This window comes from Ranitomeya variabilis, chromosome 4 (genome assembly GCF_051348905.1).
Source record: "Ranitomeya variabilis isolate aRanVar5 chromosome 4, aRanVar5.hap1, whole genome shotgun sequence".
NCBI classification, from domain to species: Eukaryota; Metazoa; Chordata; class Amphibia; order Anura; family Dendrobatidae; genus Ranitomeya; species Ranitomeya variabilis.
In genome coordinates, this window is record NC_135235.1 from 584,404,249 (window position 1) to 584,422,720 (window position 18,472).

The 18,472-nt window shown below is 44.1% G+C and overlaps 1 protein-coding gene across 5 annotated transcripts in view; it reads left to right on the forward strand.

Moving 5' to 3' along the window:
* The window catches only part of CSNK2A1 (casein kinase 2 alpha 1), a 34,854-nt gene extending 16,652 nt beyond the window's left edge, over positions 1–18,202 (forward strand). For 2 of the 5 annotated variants that reach the window (XM_077253046.1, XM_077253048.1), the window contains exons 4-13: positions 1,594–1,695; positions 1,785–1,835; positions 1,924–1,983; positions 2,071–2,154; positions 2,242–2,352; positions 3,343–3,444; positions 10,388–10,488; positions 10,588–10,736; positions 10,809–10,934; positions 16,707–18,202. In XM_077253046.1, the coding sequence (XP_077109161.1) occupies positions 1,594–1,695; positions 1,785–1,835; positions 1,924–1,983; positions 2,071–2,154; positions 2,242–2,352; positions 3,343–3,444; positions 10,388–10,488; positions 10,588–10,736; positions 10,809–10,934; positions 16,707–16,822 (1,002 nt within the window). In that variant the 3' untranslated portion in view covers positions 16,823–18,202. The remainder of the gene's footprint in view (positions 1–1,593; positions 1,696–1,784; positions 1,836–1,923; positions 1,984–2,070; positions 2,155–2,241; positions 2,353–3,342; positions 3,445–10,387; positions 10,489–10,587; positions 10,737–10,808; positions 10,935–16,706) is intronic. The other 3 variants (XM_077253050.1, XM_077253051.1, XM_077253049.1) reach the window with 2 other exon arrangements.
* Positions 18,203–18,472: the final 270 nt, after the last annotated feature.

Below are 18,472 nucleotides of genomic sequence, written 5' to 3' on the forward strand. Positions count from 1 at the left end.
AGGTACGTAATTTGGAGAGAGTGCAGGCCACAACCACAAGATTCCGGGGCCATAAATGATGTGCGTGGGAGAGGGGTAGTATTGTATTAAGGAGAGGAGGCAGGGATTTCACTGCACGCTCCGGAACCTGGAAGAAATCATTAACATGAAGACAGAATATAACATATATCAACAACAAGACCATTCATATGAGACATATGTTATATACGTCTAGCAGGTTAAAGATTCCATTTAAAGGGAATCGGTCACCCCCAAAATCGTATATGAGCTGCGGCCACCGGCATCAGGGGCTTATCTTCAGCATTCTGTAATGCTGTAGATAAGCCCCTGATGTAACCTGGAAGATGAGAAATAAAGGTTATATTATAATCACCCAGGGGCGGTCCTGCTGCGGTCCGGGTCCGATGGGTGTCGCGGTCCGGTCCAGCGCCTCCTATCTTCATCAGATGACGTCCTCTTCTTGCTCCGGTGCAGGTGTACTTTGCTCTGTTGAGGGCAGAGCAAAGTACTGCAGTGCACAGGCACCGGGCCTCTGACCTTTCCCGGCGCCTGTGGGGTCTTCATGTGGTTCTCTAATTAGGGATTCATCTGTATGACTTCTGACAGGTCACTGATCCTTCCGTGACTTGCCCCTATCTATCCATCCATCCATCCAGAATATATATCTATCTAGATAGAATGTGTGTGTATATATGTATATATATGTATATATGTATGTATATATATATATATATATATATATATATATATATATATATATATATATATACACATTCCTACTGTTATAGTTCCTTACATATCAGCGTGGTATATGAATTTAGTGTATTGAAGTGCTTTCTGGTCTATTGTAATTTAGGACTGAGAATCCTAAAAATAAATCAGTCTGAAAATGGTGCCTGCGCAGCAGCAACGATCGGCGATCTGATAGCTGCTACTGCACAGGTGCCGCTGGCGCCATTTTGCTAGAGGAAAAAAAATTGCCTCCTCCAAGATGGTGCCTGCACAGTAGCATTTATCGGATTGCCGATATGCTATTGCATAGGTGTGGCCGGCGCCATCCTGCAAGCGAAAAAATTGTCTCCACTAAGATGGCATCTCCTGCACGGTAGCATCTATGTGATCGCCGATTGCTGCAACTGTGCAGATGTGGCCGACGCCATTTTCAGGCTAAATTTTTTTTCTTTTTATGTATACCATAAAAAAATAAATGCACATAGATGCAAGCATGCTGCAGCGCAGCCGCCACCTGCCTGCAGAAGGTGATTTTTCTTTTAGATAGAGGCACCTGGAGCACAAGCATATCATTAACTGAAAACAAAGATTAAACAACCACAAGACTGATTTCATCAACCAAGGTATCATTTTAATCAGTATAACTGCTCCAACCTGTCACTGTAGGTTACTGTGCACAATCCTGCTGACAGGTTATACTCCAAAAATTAAGAATTTTCCACATTTTTGGGGCGTTAATCTAGGAGAAATGTAAACCACAAATACGACAAGCAGAATGCGTACAATGGTGAGTCATGACTGTTCTAGTATTGAAAAGGTTGTTTTCTTGCACCTCTTGCCATCACTTTTTTTTATTTTTAGCCTGTGAAGAAGAAGAAAATTAAGCGTGAAATCAAGATTCTGGAGAACTTGCGAGGCGGACCCAACATCATCACACTGGCTGACATAGTGAAAGATCCTGTGGTGAGCGGCCAACACCTCCCAGTATTAGATAACGTGACATGTGTGCTGGGCCTAGGCATTTATAATCTGATTTATTGTTTCTCTTACAGTCCAGGACGCCGGCGCTGGTTTTTGAACATGTCAATAATACAGATTTTAAGGTGAGTATCAAGAAATGGCTTGTTCTGCCAGAAATGTATTTCCCTTTCCTTCCTCCTTTCATTTTAATAATTTTCTTCCTCTCCGCAGCAGTTATATCAGACTTTAACAGATTACGACATTAGGTTCTACATGTATGAAATATTAAAGGTACTGCGTGGCTTTCTTTTCTACATTAGTATTGGGTGTGTTTGTCACAAACTAGTTTATAGCCACATTATTTTCTTCTTCCTGCAGGCCCTGGACTATTGCCACAGTATGGGTATAATGCACAGAGACGTCAAGCCACATAATGTTATGATTGACCATGAGCACAGAAAGGTAAGTGCAGGGATGGGTGTGTTGCACTCAGTCCCTCTCACCGGGGTTGTCCTCAGCTTCATAATTACGTTTCATGTCTCTTCTCAGCTCCGACTAATAGATTGGGGCCTGGCAGAGTTCTATCATCCTGGGCAGGAATACAATGTGAGAGTCGCCTCCAGATACTTCAAGGGTCCCGAGCTGCTTGTTGATTATCAGGTATAACTGCTGCTTACTATATTGTGGTGCTGGGGGGGAGGGGGCAACAATTTGCTGACAACTAACTTATAGGGGGAGGAGAGCATGGTGCTAATGTCAATACACCAAGACATACTTATCTTATTTTTTTTATTTTACTCACTTTTATATAGCGCCATTAATTCCACAGAGATTTAAATGCATACATCATCATTGTCCCCATTGGGGCTCACAATCTAGATTCCCTATCAGTATGTCTTTGGAGAGTGGGAGGAAACTAGAGACCCCAGAGGAAACCCACGCAAACACGGGGAGAACATGCAAACACCTTGCCGATGTTGTCCTAGGTTGAATTTGAAGCTAGGACCCCGGCGCTGTAAGGCTGTGCCGTGCTAAGGCTACGTTCATATTTGCGTTGTTGTGCGCGGCGACACAACGCGTGCACAACTCAGCGTTTTGTGACCCATGCGTTCATTTTTTTTTACGCCAAAAAACTGCATCATGCAGCGTTGTCTGCGCCCTGACAGTTGCGCCAAAAATGACGCATGCGTCACGAAACGCTAGACAACGCATGTCCATGCGCCCCCCATGTTAAATATAGGTGCGCATGATGCATGTGTCGCTGCGCCCAACGCAACGCAAATGTAAACGTAGCCTAACCACTGAGCCACTGTGCTGCCCATCCTTCCCGCTGTCATGTAGATCTGTGAGCTTCAAATTTTTACTTTCATTGCTGTTTTTAGAAAAAAGTAAAACTAAGAATAATAATCTTTATTATATAGCGCTAACCTATTCCGCAGCGCTTTACAGTTTGCACACATTATCATCGCAGTCCCCGATGGGGCTCACAATCTAAATTCCCTATCAGTATGTTTTTGGAAAACCTGAGCTCTATTTTGTGCTGACACTGTAACGTTTGAGTCTTGAGCGAGGGAGCCGGTCCAATTGTCAAAGTCCTCATTACAACTTTAAGTACAGTATTGTGCCATATTTTACTTTTGTATTTCACAGATGTACGACTACAGTCTAGACATGTGGAGCTTGGGCTGTATGCTGGCCAGCATGATCTTCAGAAAGGAGCCATTTTTCCATGGCCATGATAACTACGATCAGGTGAAATACTGTGACACGTCTTGTTGGGGACGAGAGGAGTTCAGAATATAGATAGAACAGTTTTTTACATTGGCCAATGAATGTGCCAGGTTTTTTTTTTTTTTTTTTTTAATTAATTTGCTTGTTTACGTATAATTGATCAATAGATACCGTATTTTTTGGGCTATAAGATGCACCGGGCCATAAGACACCTAGGTTTTAGCGGAGGAAATTTAGAGAAGTAAAAAATGTGGTCAATTCTATACTTAATATCCCCATCATGGTATGCATGGCCCCAATCTTTGTCCTGGTATGCATGGGCCCCCGCATCACCATCCTGGTATGCAGGGCCCTCATCCGTATCCTGGTATGCAGGGACCCCATCTGTATCCAGGTATGATTGGCCCCCATCCGTATCCTGGTATGATTGGCCCCCATCCGTATCCTGGTATGATTGGCTCTCATCCGTGTCCTGGTATGCGGGGACCCCATCCGTGTCCTGGTATGCGGGGACCCCATCCGTGTCCTGGTATGCAGGGACTCCCCCAGCAGGGGGAAAAAAATAAACATTCTTACCTACCTGGCATGCCCTCGCAGCTTCCTGCTCCTGTGCCAGCAGCTGCTTTATGCTTGTGACATTTATAGTAGTGACTTCGTGCGCTGCTTATAAGCTGCCGAGGACAACTGCCGGAAAACTCTGTTCTCCAAGCCAGGACACTGTGGAGTGCATTGAGTATCCATTGCTCTTTAGCGAGCACACTGTCAGCCGCCGGGTTCCTGCAGCTTATCGGGCTTTCACTTGTGCACTACTAAAGGGAAGGAATGTTTATTGAATCTCACGCCTGTGGGAGTGGAATGCAGTTGGATATTCATTGCCTTAAGTAGCCGGCACACTGGAACACCGGGCATCTGCGAGAAGCCGGCTGCTGCGGCGAACACTGTGCTCGCTATTAAAGAGAGATGAATATTCAGTCCTTTTGGAATGGAGTGAATATTCATTTCTCTTTGGCAGCGGGTACAGGAGTTAGCCGCAGCAACAAGCTCCTGCCTTCTGTGACCCACTGCTCCTCCCCACCAAAGCCAGATTAGGGACATCCAGACTATAAAACGCGCACCCTTCATTTTCCTCCACATTTTTGGAGTCTGAAAAATATGGGACATATACCTACACTTTTCTTTGTGGAGCTCCATTTTTTTGTGTGTGTGAGATATAGATATATGTACATGTTTTTATATAATTTGGTTTGCAGGTACATACATGTGTCAATCTGATAATTAAACAATGATTATTTCTATAGCGCCAGCACATTCCGCAGCACTTTACATTTTAGAGGGGATTTGTACAGATCATAAAGAAATTACAGTATAACAATCATGTAAACAGATACAGGAGGAGCGAGGGCCTGCTAGCAAGCTTTCCTTCTATGAGGAACCAGGGACACAGGAAAGGTGGATGGTAACAATAACTTTCATTGTACGGTCCAGCCATCAATTTAATAAGATGCTCATGTAATGCTGCATGAACTGGTAACCAACCAGTATGTGTAAAAGTAAATACAAAGAGGGCTATTAATTGCTTGAAGGGTGTGAGAACAGAAGATACGAGGGTCCTGGTTTTGAAGAAAATTTTGTAAGGGAAAAACAGGGATCGTTAAACAAGTATGTTGAGGCGGTAGGCCAGTCTGAAGAAATGCGTTTTTTAAGCCACGCTTAAATCTGTGGATATTGGGGATTGATATTAACTTTTAAACCCCCCCCCCCCCCCAGGATATGGCTGGAAGATTCGCTGCCCATTTAGCCTAAGGAAAAAAAAAATTTGTTCCCCAAAGTGAAGCACTTTGTCTATAAAATATTTAAACCATTTGGAACTTCAGGTAGCTAGTGCAATAAGTTAAAGGGTTTGTTTAGTCACATATCATTGATCTTTACATAAGTCATTAATGTCAGACACTCACCCATCTGCTTTTATTTGCTCCAGCAGCCGACTGTTGTAAGCACTTTGAATGCATCTGCAAAATGCAACTTCATTAATTACGCACTTTGCTCTGATCTTCAGTACCTGCCAGCGGCTGCTACCCGTCCGATAAAGCTGCACTTTGCCACTCCTTTTTAAAGCTATACATCCGCGAGAGTAAATCACAGCTGATTAGTGGGGGTGCCTGATGTTAAACCACCTTTTACTGAATTAATTTTGATAACCTGTTATATGCACAGGTCATCAATATATTGCGACTGGACAGCATTTTTAGTGAGTTAATCACTGTTCTTGTTACTAAGGGTTCATGCATACAAACATATTGAGGATTTGTAACATCTCTTCCATTAACTTCTAGGAACTGACATTGTACATTTTGTGCCTCCAGTTTCATTAGGTGCCCTGTTATGGGGAGTCATAAAGCGTTACCATACAAGATACTTGTGTGTAGCAAATGCCTCATATATGCACAAACCTCAATGCTGCGGACATCAACAAATACTTTGCTTAGATATTCTGCATTAACCCCTTCCCGACCTTTGACGCCACGTAGGCGTCATGAAAACCCGTGCCAATCCGACCCATGACGCCTATGTGGCGTCATGGAGGGATCGCGTCCCTGCAGATCGGGTGAAAGGGTTAACTCCATTTTCACCCGATCTGCAGAGACAGGGGGAGTGGTGCTTCAGCCCAGGGGGGGTGGCTTCACCCCCCCCGTGGCTACAATCGCTCTGACTGGCTGTTGAAAGTGAAACTGCCAATCAGAGCGATTTGTAATATTTCACCTAAAAAACTGGTGAAATATTACAATCCAGCCATGGCCGATGCTGCAATATCATCGGCCATGGCTGGAAACACTGATGTGACCCCCCCCACACACACACACACACACACACCCACCGATCGCCCCCCCAGTCCTCTGTTATGGGGTCCGGTCCCCTCCGTCCGCCTGCCGGCTCCCCCGTCCTCCTGTCCGCTCCCTCCTTGTTTGGATTCACCCCCTTTGTGGTCCGATTACCCCCCCTGTGCTCCAATCCACCCCCCCACCACCCCTTCATACTTACCGATCCTCCCGGTGTCCGTACGTCTCCTCGCTGGGCGCCGCCATCTTCCAAAATGGCGGGCGCATGCTCAGTGCGCCCGCCGAATCGGCCAGCCGGCAGATTCCTTACAAGTACATTTTGATCGCTGTGGTAGGTTCTATCACAGCGATCAAAATAAAAAAAATAATAAATAAACCCCCCCCCTTTATCACCCCCATAGGTAGGGACAATAATAAAATAAAGAAAATATATATATTTTTTTTTTTCGTTTTCCACTAGGGTTGGGGTTAGAACGAGGGGTAGGGTTAGGGTTACGGGTAGGGTTAGGGTTACGGGTAGGGTTAGGGTTACGGGTAGGGTTAGGGGTAGGGTTAGGGTTACGGCATGTGCACACAGTGCGGATTTGGCCGCGGATCCGCAGCGGATTGGCCGCGGATCCGCAGCGGATTGGCCGCTGCGAATTCGTAGCAGTTTTCCATCAGGTTTACAGTACCATGTACACCTATGGAAAACCAAATCCACTGTGCCCATGGTGCGGAAAATTCCGTTCAGAAACGCTGCGTTGTATTTTCCGCAGCATGTCAATTCTTTGTGCGGATTCCGCAGCGTTTTACACCTGTTCCTCAATAGGAATCCGCAGGTGAAATCCGCTGTAAATCTGCAGGTAAAACGCAGTGCCTTTTACCTGCAGATTTTTCAAAAATCGTGCGGAAAAATCTCACACGAATCCGCAACGTGGGCACATAGCCTTAGGGTTAGGGTTGGAAATAGGGATAGGGTTGGAAATAGGGTTAAGATTAGGCTTGTGGTTAGGGTTACGGATAGGGTTAGGGGTGTGTTGGGGTTACAGTTGTGGTTAGGGTTGGGATTAGGGTTAGGGTTGGGATTAGGGTTAGGATTAGGGTTAGGGTTGGAATTAGGGTTACGGGTGTGTTGTGGTTAGGGTTGTGGTTAGGGGTGTGTTGGGGTTAGGGTTGTGATTAGGGTTATGGCTACAGTTGGGATTAGGATTAGGGGTGTGTTGGGGTTAGTGTTGAAGTTAGAATTGAGGGGTTTCCACTGTTTAGGCACATCAGGGGTCTCCAAACGCAACATGGCGCCACCATTGATTCCAGCCAATCTTGCGTTCAAAAAGTCAAATGGTGCTCCCTCCCTTCCAAGCCCCGACGTGTGCCCAAACAGTGGTTTACCCCCACATTTGGGGTACCAGTGTACTCAGGACAAACTGGGCAACAACTGTTGGGGTCCAATTTCTCCTGTTACCCTTGCAAAAATAAAAAATTACTTGCTAAAACATAATTTTTGAGGAAAGAACAATTATTTTTTATTTTCACGGCTCTGCGTTATAAACTTCTGTGAAGCACTTGGGGGTTGAAAGTGCTCACCACACATCTAGATAAGTTCCTTGGGGGGGGTCTAGTTTCCAAAATGGGGTCACTTGTGGGGTGTTTCTACTGTTTACGCATATCAGGGGCTCTGCAAATGCAACGTGACGCCCGCAGACCATTCCATCAAAGTCTGCATTTCAAATGCCACTACTTCCCTTCCGAGCCCCGGCATATGCCCAAACAGTGGTCTACCCTCACATATGGGGTATCAGCGTACTCACAACAAACTGGGCAACTAATATTGGGGTCCAATTTCTCCTGTTACCCTTGTGAAAATAAAAAATTGCTTGCTAAAACCTCTTTTTTGAGGAAAGAAAAATGATTTTTTATTTTCACGGCTCTGCGTTGTAAACTTCTGTGAAGCACTTGGGGGTTGAACGTGCTCACCACACATCTAGATAAGTTCCTTGGGGGGTCTAGTTTCCAAAATGGGGTCAATTGTGGGGGGTTTCTACTGTTTAGGCATATCAGGGGCTCTGCACACGTAACATGATGCCCGCAGACAATTCCATCAAAGTCTGCATTCCAAAACGTCACTACTTCCATTCTGAGCCCCGGCATATGCCCAAACAGTGGTTTACCCCCACATATTAGGTATCGGCGTACTCAGGAGAAAATGGACAACAACTTTTGGGGTCCAGTTTCTCCTGTTACTCTTGCAAAAATAAAAAATTCTGGGCTAAAAAATATTTTTGAGGAAAGGAAACACATTTATTATTTTCACGGCTCTGCGTTATAAACTTCTGTGAAGCACTTGGGGGTTCAAAGTGCTCACCACACATCTAGATAAGTTCCCTTGGGGGTCTAGTTTCCAAAGTGGAGTCACTTGTGGGGAGTTCCTACTGTTTAGGCACATCAGGGGCTCTGCAAACGCAACCTGACGCCCGCAGAGCATTCCATCAAAGTCTGCATTTCAAAACGTCACTACTTCCCTTCCGAACCCCGACGTGTGCCAAAACAGTGGTTTACCCCCACATATGGGGTATCAGCATACTCAGGAGAAACTGTACAACAACTTTTGGGGTCCAATTTCTCCTGTTACCCTTGGGAAAATAAAAAATTGTGGGCTAAAAAATCATTTTTGAAAAAAGAAAAATTATTTTTTATTTTCATGGCTCTGCGTTATAAACTTCTGTGAAGCACCTGGGGGTTATAAGTGCTCACTATGCATCTAGATAAGTTCCTTGGGGGGTCTAGTTTCCAAAATGGGGTCACTTGTAGGGGAGCTCCAATGTTTAGGCACACAGGGGCTCTCCAAACGCGACATGGTGTCCGCTAACGATTGGAGCTAATTTTCCATTCAAAAAGTCTAATGGCACGCCTCCCCTTCCGAGCCTTGCCGTGCACCCAAACAGTGGTTTACCCCCACATATGAGGTATCGGCGTACTCAGGAGAAATTGCCCAACAAATTTTAGGATCCATTTTATCCTGTTGCCCATGTGAAAATGAAAGAATTGAGGCTAAAAGAAATTTTGTGTGAAAAAACAGTACTTTTTCATTTTTGCGGATCAATTTGTGAAGTACCTGGGGGTTTAAAGTGCTCACTATGCTTCTAGATAAGTTCCTTGGGGGGTCTAGTTTTCAAAATGGAGTCACTTGTGGGGGAGCTCCAATGTTTAGGCACACGGGGGCTCTCCAAACGCGACATGGTGTCCGCTAAAGATTGGAGCCAATTTTTCATTCAAAAAGTCAAATGGCGCTCCTTCCCTTCCGAGCCCTGCCGTGCGCCCAAACAGTGGTTTACCCCCACATATGAGGTATCAGCGTACTCAGGACAAATTGGACAACAACGTCCATGGTCCAGTTTCTCCTTTTACCCTTGGGAAAATAAAAAAATTGTTGCTGAAAGATCATTTTTGTGACTAAAAAGTTAAATGTTCATTTTTTACTTCCATGTTGCTTCTGCTGCTGTGAAACACCTGAAGGGTTAATAAACTTCTTGAATGTGGTTTTGAGCACCTTGAGAGGTGCAGTTTTTAGAATGGTGTCACTTTTGGGTATTTTCAGCCATATAGAACCCTCAAACTGACTTCAAATGTGAGGTGGTCCCTAAAAAAAATGGTTTTGTAAATTTTGTTGTAAAAATGAGAAATCACTGGTCAAATTTTAACCCTTATAACTTCCTAGCAAAAAAAAAAATTGTTTCCAAAATTGTGCTGATGTAAAGTAGACATGTGGGAAATGTTATTTATTAACTATTTTGTGTCACATAACTCTCTGGTTTAACAGAATAAAAATTCAAAATGTGAAAATTGCGAAATTTTCAAAATTTTCGACAAATTTCCGTTTTTTTCACAAACTCAGAAATTATCGACCTAAATTTACCACTAACATGAAGCCCAATATGTCACGAAAAAACAGTCTCAGAATCGCTAGGATCCGTTGAAGTGTTCCGGAGTTATTACCTCATAAAGGGACACTGGTCAGAATTGCAAAAAACGGCAAGGTCATTAAGGCCAAAATAGGCTGGGTCATGAAGGGGTTAACCTTGCTACATAGCTGTAATGTTCATTACGTGGTGCTGCAGGTTTCATAATGTGTATTTTTCCACACTTAGTTGGTGAGGATAGCCAAAGTACTGGGGACTGAAGATTTGTACGACTACATTGACAAGTATAATATTGAACTGGATCCACGCTTCAATGATATCTTGGGCAGGTGAGCTATAAAGTAATGCCTCCTGGCACTCCTCATCATTTTACATTTTAGTGGTCTTTGCCATTTGTTCTCCTTATACTCTGACTTTTGTGTACTCAGACATTCCCGCAAGCGATGGGAGCGCTTTGTGCACAGCGAGAATCAGCACTTGGTCAGTCCAGAGGCTTTGGATTTCCTGGATAAGCTACTTCGATATGACCACCAGACACGACTGACTGCTCGTGAAGCCATGGACCACCCTTACTTCTGTGGGTGCTCAAAAGTTTGCTCCCCCTCCCCTGCATTTTCTGCTTTTGTCTCATAAGTCTCTTGTTCCACAGACCCTATTGTGAAGGACCAGTCTCGGATGGGCTCCTCAAACATGCCCAGCGGCAGCACCCCAGTCAGTAGCGCCAGTATGATGTCAGGTCAGTCCCAGCCCAAGTCCAGTAACCGTGATAAGCCAGGTCAGTCATTGGTAAATGTTCTAGGACTCCCTCTGGTGGTGGCGTTTTGGGCAGAATCTGTATGTAAATGGGCTGTAATCAATCACATGCCACGATTTATTTCATGGGTGTAACTGTCAATCAATTGCCACATTCCCATGTATAGTGCTTTAAATGGCCACAAACCTACAAGACAAGCTCTTATATATACAGTGCCTACAAGTAGTATTCAACCCCCTGCAGATTTAGCAGGTTTAATAAGATGCAAATAAGTTAGAGCCTTCAAACTTCAAACAAGAGCAGGATTTATTAACAGATGCATAAATCTTACAAACCAAAAAGTTTTGTTGCTCAGTTAAATTTTTATAAATTTTAAACATAAAAGTGTGGGTCAATTATTATTCAACCCCTAGGTTTAATATTTTGTGGAATAAGCTTTGTTTGCAATTACAGCTAATAATCGTCTTTTATAAGACCTGATCAGGCCGGCACAGGTCTCTGGAGTTATCTTGGCCCACTCCTCCATGCAGATCTTCTCCAAGTTATCTAGGTTCTTTGGGTGTCTCATGTGGACTTTAATCTTGAGCTCCTTCCACAAGTTTTCAATTGGGTTAAGGTCAGGAGACTGACTAGGCCACTGCAACACCTTGATTTTTTGCCTCTTGAACCAGGCCTTGGTTTTCTTGGCTGTGTGCTTTGGGTCGTTGTCTTGTTGGAAGATGAAATGACGACCCATCTTAAGATCCTTGATGGAGGAGCGGAGGTTCTTGGCCAAAATCTCCAGGTAGGCCGTGCTATCCATCTTCCCATGGATGCGGACCAGATGGCCAGGCCCCTTGGCTGAGAAACAGCCCCACAGCATGATGCTGCCACCACCATGCTTGACTGTAGGGATGGTATTCTTGGGGTCGTATGCAGTGCCATCCAGTCTCCAAACGTCACGTGTGTGGTTGGCACCAAAGATCTCGATCTTGGTCTCATCAGATCAGAGAACCTTGAACCAGTCAGTCTCAGAGTCCTCCAAGTGATCATGAGCAAACTGTAGACGAGCCTTGACATGACGCTTTGAAAGTAAAGGTACCTTACGGGCTCGTCTGGAACGGAGACCATTGCGGTGGAGTACGTTACTTATGGTATTGACTGAAACCAATGTCCCCACTGCCATGAGATCTTCCTGGAGCTCCTTCCTTGTTGTCCTTGGGTTAGCCTTGACTCTTCGGACAAGCCTGGCCTCGGCACGGGAGGAAACTTTCAAAGGCTGTCCAGGCCGTGGAAGGCTAACAGTAGTTCCATAAGCCTTCCACTTCCGGATGATGCTCCCAACAGTGGAGACAGGTAGGCCCAACTCCTTGGAAAGGGTTTTGTACCCCTTGCCAGCCTTGTGACCCTCCACGATCTTGTCTCTGATGGCCTTGGAATGCTCCTTTGTCTTTCCCATGTTGACCATGTTTGAGTGCTGTTCACAAGTTTGGGGAGGGTCTTAAATAGTCAGAAAAGGCTGGAAAAAGAGATAATTAATACAAACATGTGAAGCTCATTGTTCTTTGTGCCTGAACTACTTCTTAATACTTTAGGGGAACCAAACAGAATACTGGTGGGTTGAGGGGTTGAATAATAAATGACCCTCTGAAAAGACTTTTCACAATTTAAAAAAAAAATAAACAAAGAAATAACATTCTTTTTTGCTGCAGTGCATTTCACACTTCCAGGCTGATCTACAGTCCAAATGTCACAATGCCAAGTTAATTCCAAATGTGTAAACCTGCTAAATCTGCAGGGGGTTGAATACTACTTGTAGGCACTGTATTTCTAGTAAGATCCATATATATATTTCTAGTAAGATCCACACTATCAAATGTTTTTTGACATTTTGTCATGCCAATCTGAGCACGTTGTGCCGGTGGGGAAGTTAAATGGCCAATTGTGCTGTTGGCTGTGTTTGGCGTGGCCCAGACACAAGCGCTCCTGTGAGATAACAAGACCCCTACTATTACTTATTGGATCTGTTCTACATTATCTGCGGATTTAATCACATTCTTTAAAAAGACTAGAGCAATAGCTTTTTATGCATTTAATTTACATGTTATGTGGATATTACTACCAAAAATATTTAATGTCTTTAGGTTCTTGGTCATTTTGCAAAATTTTGAATTGCTACTTTTTTATTAAAAAAAAAAATTCTACCCCTTAATTCTTTTTTTTTTTTTACATTTGATTCTGGTAAAATTATAATAAAAGTAAATTTTATTTCACCACATGTATATTCATAGATCAAGGGGTATTCTCAAGTTTCAAAGCTATCCATTATCACTTGGGGTCTGACCACTTGACCCCTTCCCACACACCCCAAGCCAGCGCCATAATTACCTCCCCCCCAGCCTGAGTATTGGAGTTCTAAAGAGCCCTATGTAACAGCGGTGGTCAATCATGCACAGCACTGCTTTTATTAGTGGGACCATTGGATATAGTGGAGCTTATCGCTTGGCTCCTCTTTGGCGCGATCATAAAAATGAATGAAGTGTTAGTGTGCACTTCATTCATTAGTTCTCAGGACTGGTGGAGGTTGTCCTATTTAATGCAGGACTGGTGGCGGTTATCCCCCTATGTAATGCATAGGGGATAACTTCAAAACTTAAAGCTGTTTTCACACAAAAAAAGGTTTAAAGAGGTTGTCTGACCCCGAAATCACAAGTGTTTTGTTTATGCTAATTTGTGATGTACCATAATATATGCAACACCCCTATACATTTTTTGTTTCTACCTTTCGTTCCTCCTGAATTTCCGTTCACTCCCTGCACACAGTTTACTTACATCTGGCTCTACCAGACAAGGCAGCTTTCTGGGCTTTTTTCCCCCTAAGCTCACAGCCAGAGGTATCACCACCCCAGTTCTCAGTGTCCAGTACCACCCACTGCACACTCATCAGCTGTTAGTATCTGACCTCTGTCATTCATTCCAGCATTGGAAGTGACAGATGAGTGATTTTGTGTCCTCATTTGTAGTGAAGTAATCACATCCAACTTCACATCCACAGTGGTGAAAGAGCTGTCACAAGTCCCCCACATCACCCCTGGCATAGGAATACTATGAGGTGAAGAGTCCATAGTCATGTATTTCCACATGGACCATTACATAGTGATCTGTCAATAGCAGTACATGATGTACACTGCTCAAAGAAATAAAGGGAACACTAAAATGCCACATCCTAGATATCAATGAATTAAATATTCCAGTTGCAAATCTTAATTACATAGTGGAGTTCATTGAGAACAATAAAACACAAAAATGATCAATGTAAATCAAAATTAATATCCCATGGAGGTTGATTTGAAATGATACCCAAAATCAAAGTGGAAAATCAAATTACAGACTGATCCAACTTCAGTGGAAATGCCTCCAGACAAGGAAAGATGCTCAGTATTGTACATGCCTGTATGACCTCCCTATAACACCTGGGCATGGTCCTGATGAGGCGGCAGATGTTCTCCTGAGGAATCTCCTCCCAGACCTGGATGAAAACATCAGTCGACTCCATGTCTCGTTCCATCCACCAACGCCACGTTGCACCACAGACGGTCCAGATGTGATCAGTTGGATTCAGGTCTGAGCAACGGGCAGGCCACTCCATAGCATCAAGGACTTCATCCTGCAGGAACTGCTGACACACTTCTGCCACATATGGCCTAGCACTGTCATGCATCAGAAAAAAACAAGGGCCCACTGCACCTGCATAATGGAACTCAAAATATCTTCCTGGTACCTAATGGCAGTCAGGGTAACTGGCTAGCACGTAGAGGGCTGTGTGGCCCTCCAAAAAATGCCTCCCCACACCATTACTGACCCACTGCCAAACTGCTCATTCTGGAGAATGTTGCAGGCAGCAGAACGTTCTCCACAGCATCTCCAAACTCACATGTGCTCAGTGTGAACCTGTGCTCATCTGTGAAGCGCACAGGGTGCCAATGTTGAATATGGCAAATGCCAATCATGCTCCATGTTGCTGAGCTGTAACACAACACTCACTTGTGGACACAGGTACTCATGTAGTCTTTTTCTGAGGGTTTGAGCAGACACATGGATGTTGGTGGTCGGCTGGAGGTCATATTGCCGGGCTCTGGCATTACTCCTCCTGTTCCTCCTTGCACAAATGAGGTAGCTGTCCTGCTGAGTTGTTGTCCTCCTGTGGCCCCCTCCATGTCTCCTGGTGTACTGGCCTGTCTCCTGGTATGTGCTCCATGCTCTGGACATTGTGCTGACCTTTACCTTTCTTGCCACAGCTCACATTGATATGCCATCCTAAATGAGCTGAACTACCTGAGCAACTTCTGTGGGTTGTGTACACCACCTCATGTCACTGTACAGTACCTCTAGGGGTGAGAGCAATGACAAAATGCAAAAGTAATCAAAACTACCAAAAAAGGATTAGAAACGAGAAATGGTCTATGGTCACGCCCTGCAGAACCACTCCTTTATAGGGGTTTTCTTGCTAACTGACTATCATTTCTACCTGTTGTCTTTCATTTGCACATCAGCAGGAGAAATTGATTCACAATCCGTGTTGCTTCATAACTGGACACGTTGATTTCACAGAAGTGTGATTGACTTGGAGTTACATTGTGGTGTTTAAGTGTTCCCTTTATTTTTTGAGCAGTAGTTTAATAGACAGGAGATCAATAGGAGATGGGTAGTAGATAAAAAATATATTATACAGATACATAGACACACACTCACAGCACATTATACTCGCCTATGTAGAAACTTTTTTACGTTGAGGTTCTGCAGCTACTTCTCTATTTCTTCTAGTCATATGAGGCTGTCATGTGACCCTAAGGTCCTTGCAGGATCTTCAGTCTTTGTGGAAATTGAACAGTAATGGAAGGAGCTTTCAGCCTGTTCTACTTTCTATTTCTCTGTCCCTGCTGTCAGCTGAGTAGTGCCTCTGCTGGCTTACACTGTGTGCCACCATAGGGAGGGGGATGTATCTGTCAGAGACTGAGTGAGACTGAGTGGTGGTACGAGGTCCAGGCTCTGCCAAACAGGAAAACTGTAGCTGGGGTGTAACCAGCTCCTCCAGAATTAGGAGAGAGCTGGTTACATCCCCAAGTGTGGTATCTAGGCAACAGTGCAGAATGCTGACAGGCAGTATATTGCAAACTGTCAGCATTCTGCAGCCTTGGTACATACACAGAATAAGAAAAAAGCCTGGCCAACCCCTTTGACGGTGATATATATGTTCATAAGTACTGAATTATTAACCCTTTTCTGACAACTTGATTGTGTGTTCTCATTTCTCTTCAAAGAGCCATAATATTCTTATTTTTCCAGAGATATAGACGTATAAGGGCTTATTTATTTAGTGGGACATGCTTCGGTTTTGAATAACGCCATTCATTTCACCATATCATGTGTTGGAATACTTTATCTGCTACTGGGGAGATTACTGTATTTTTGATTCCTGGTTATGTAGTCAAAATGACAATCTCCTATGACGCTGAGCTGTGTCTGCCGGGTATGGTGCACACCCAGCTCTTGAGCCCACAACATAAACATCAATTTTGTAACTGGAAGGGGTTAAAAAAGTAGATCTGGTGATATCCATACCACAGGGGTATTGGTCTCATTTTGTTAACCTTCATCCATATTGGGTTTTTAGATCCAGTAGTACGGATTTATTTTATATTGCTTTTCACATTTTTAAATACAAGTCTTCATGAGCCTGGAATAGACAGGATTTGTAAATTGAGACCTTTGTATTAATGTCAATCCATTACATCTTTCTTGCTTCCATTTCAGGGATTTCCACGGTGCCAACTCCCTCAGCTTTGGGTTCTTTAGCCGGATCACCCGTCATCTCTGCAACCAACACCCTCGGGACGCCCGTAGCAGCCACTGCCGGAGCCCCCCAGTAGGGAATCATTGTCCTGGCGCTTGGTCAGGAGAGGGCAGCAGATCTGGGAAGGAGAACCCTGATCCTCAGCCCCTTGTCCTGACTTCAACACCCACCAAATGTGGAGGGTGGGGGCTGCCCAAAAGAGCAAGAAAGGCCCCTGGACGCGCCGTGTCTGAGCAGTTGCTTGTGGATTTATAGTAGTTCCGTCATTATATATAAAAAAAAAAATATTATAGGCTGAATAATTTTTTTTGTTTCAATTTTTTTTTTTTTTTACTTTTGTTATGGCTCCTGGTCCACAGGCTGCCCATATGTCTCTGGGATGTGGCTCCTGGACTTGGCCCACCCTGTTTCCTCAGCTGTTTTCTGGATAGATTTTTTTTTTTTATATATATATATATATTTTGTTCACTCCCCTTTTCATCATGACCCTTCTGTGTCCCCCACCTGCAGAGGGAGGGGTGAGGGGACAGTTTTGAATATGTACCTAACCTGTTACCAGGCTTTTCCGGGTGCAATTCCACTAATGACAGATGCCAGGTATATGGGTGGATGAATGAGACCATTACTCTGGCCCCGCATGGTCCTTCTGTTAAAACTAATAATGGCAAAAGCAAAGCCTCGACTTCTAGTTTTACTTGATTCCACATTGCTTTATCGTTCCCTGTAAGAGACTTGGGTAAATCCCCAAAAACAATCTAATTTTGACCCTGAAGTCTTTCCAGATATCATTCCCTTTCCTTTACACAGCTGAAAAAAAAATAAAGATGCAGGAGCTGTGCCAGTTTTTAGGTGGATTATGAAATGCCACCAGGTGGCGCTCACAGTAACCTATTTTCTTGAATTGTACCCCATTAGTGCATGCTTGGAAAAGAAAAACACCCCCACGCACACATTTTCCGGCTTGTCCTGCTTTCTTTCCAAAGAAAAGCTGTTCCACAGAAACGGGAATGTTCCCTGGAGAGACCCGGCTATTCACAACACTGAATGATTTCTCCCATTGCCCTGGAAGTTGCTTCCTGCAGACAGTATCCTCACATGTCTCCCCGCATCCTAAATAACCTCACACTTTGCCTAATTTAGGGACTGTAGTGACAACCACTCAATAGCTCCCAGGATGCCGGTGACACTCCCTCCCATGAAAATGTACCTCGTAGCTTTCATCTACAGTGGGGACCTGTCTCTTGGGACGCCCTCTCTTTTCCACCTTGTTTACTCAGCAAGAATCTGTTGAAAATTTCCATATTTTTTTCCCTTCCCTCCCCTCCCTTGCACCCATCCCCTTCCCCTGTGTCCAGCAAGAGATATCCCAGTGACACAGACGATGCTTTTTCCTTCACATGAGACAGATCTAATGTTGGAACTATTTGGTGTAAATAAACATGGTTTTATTTATCAAGGTTAGATTCTGTCCGCTGTGTAAGACGCTTTCTTGGGGTGGGTTTGGGTTGTGGTGTGGAGGGTTGGATGGGGGAGGTTCAGAATTCTCCGTGATAATTTCCATTTTGGTCCAATTTTTTTTTTTTTCTTTCTAGTGTCTGTTGATATGAGCAGAGATGTAGGATGTGATCCCAGACAACCTGTGCCCACCCACTATGAATCCTGCAGTTATATAAAATGAAATGTTTGCAATATACTGTATACCTGCTGCGTAAGGCTACTTTCACAC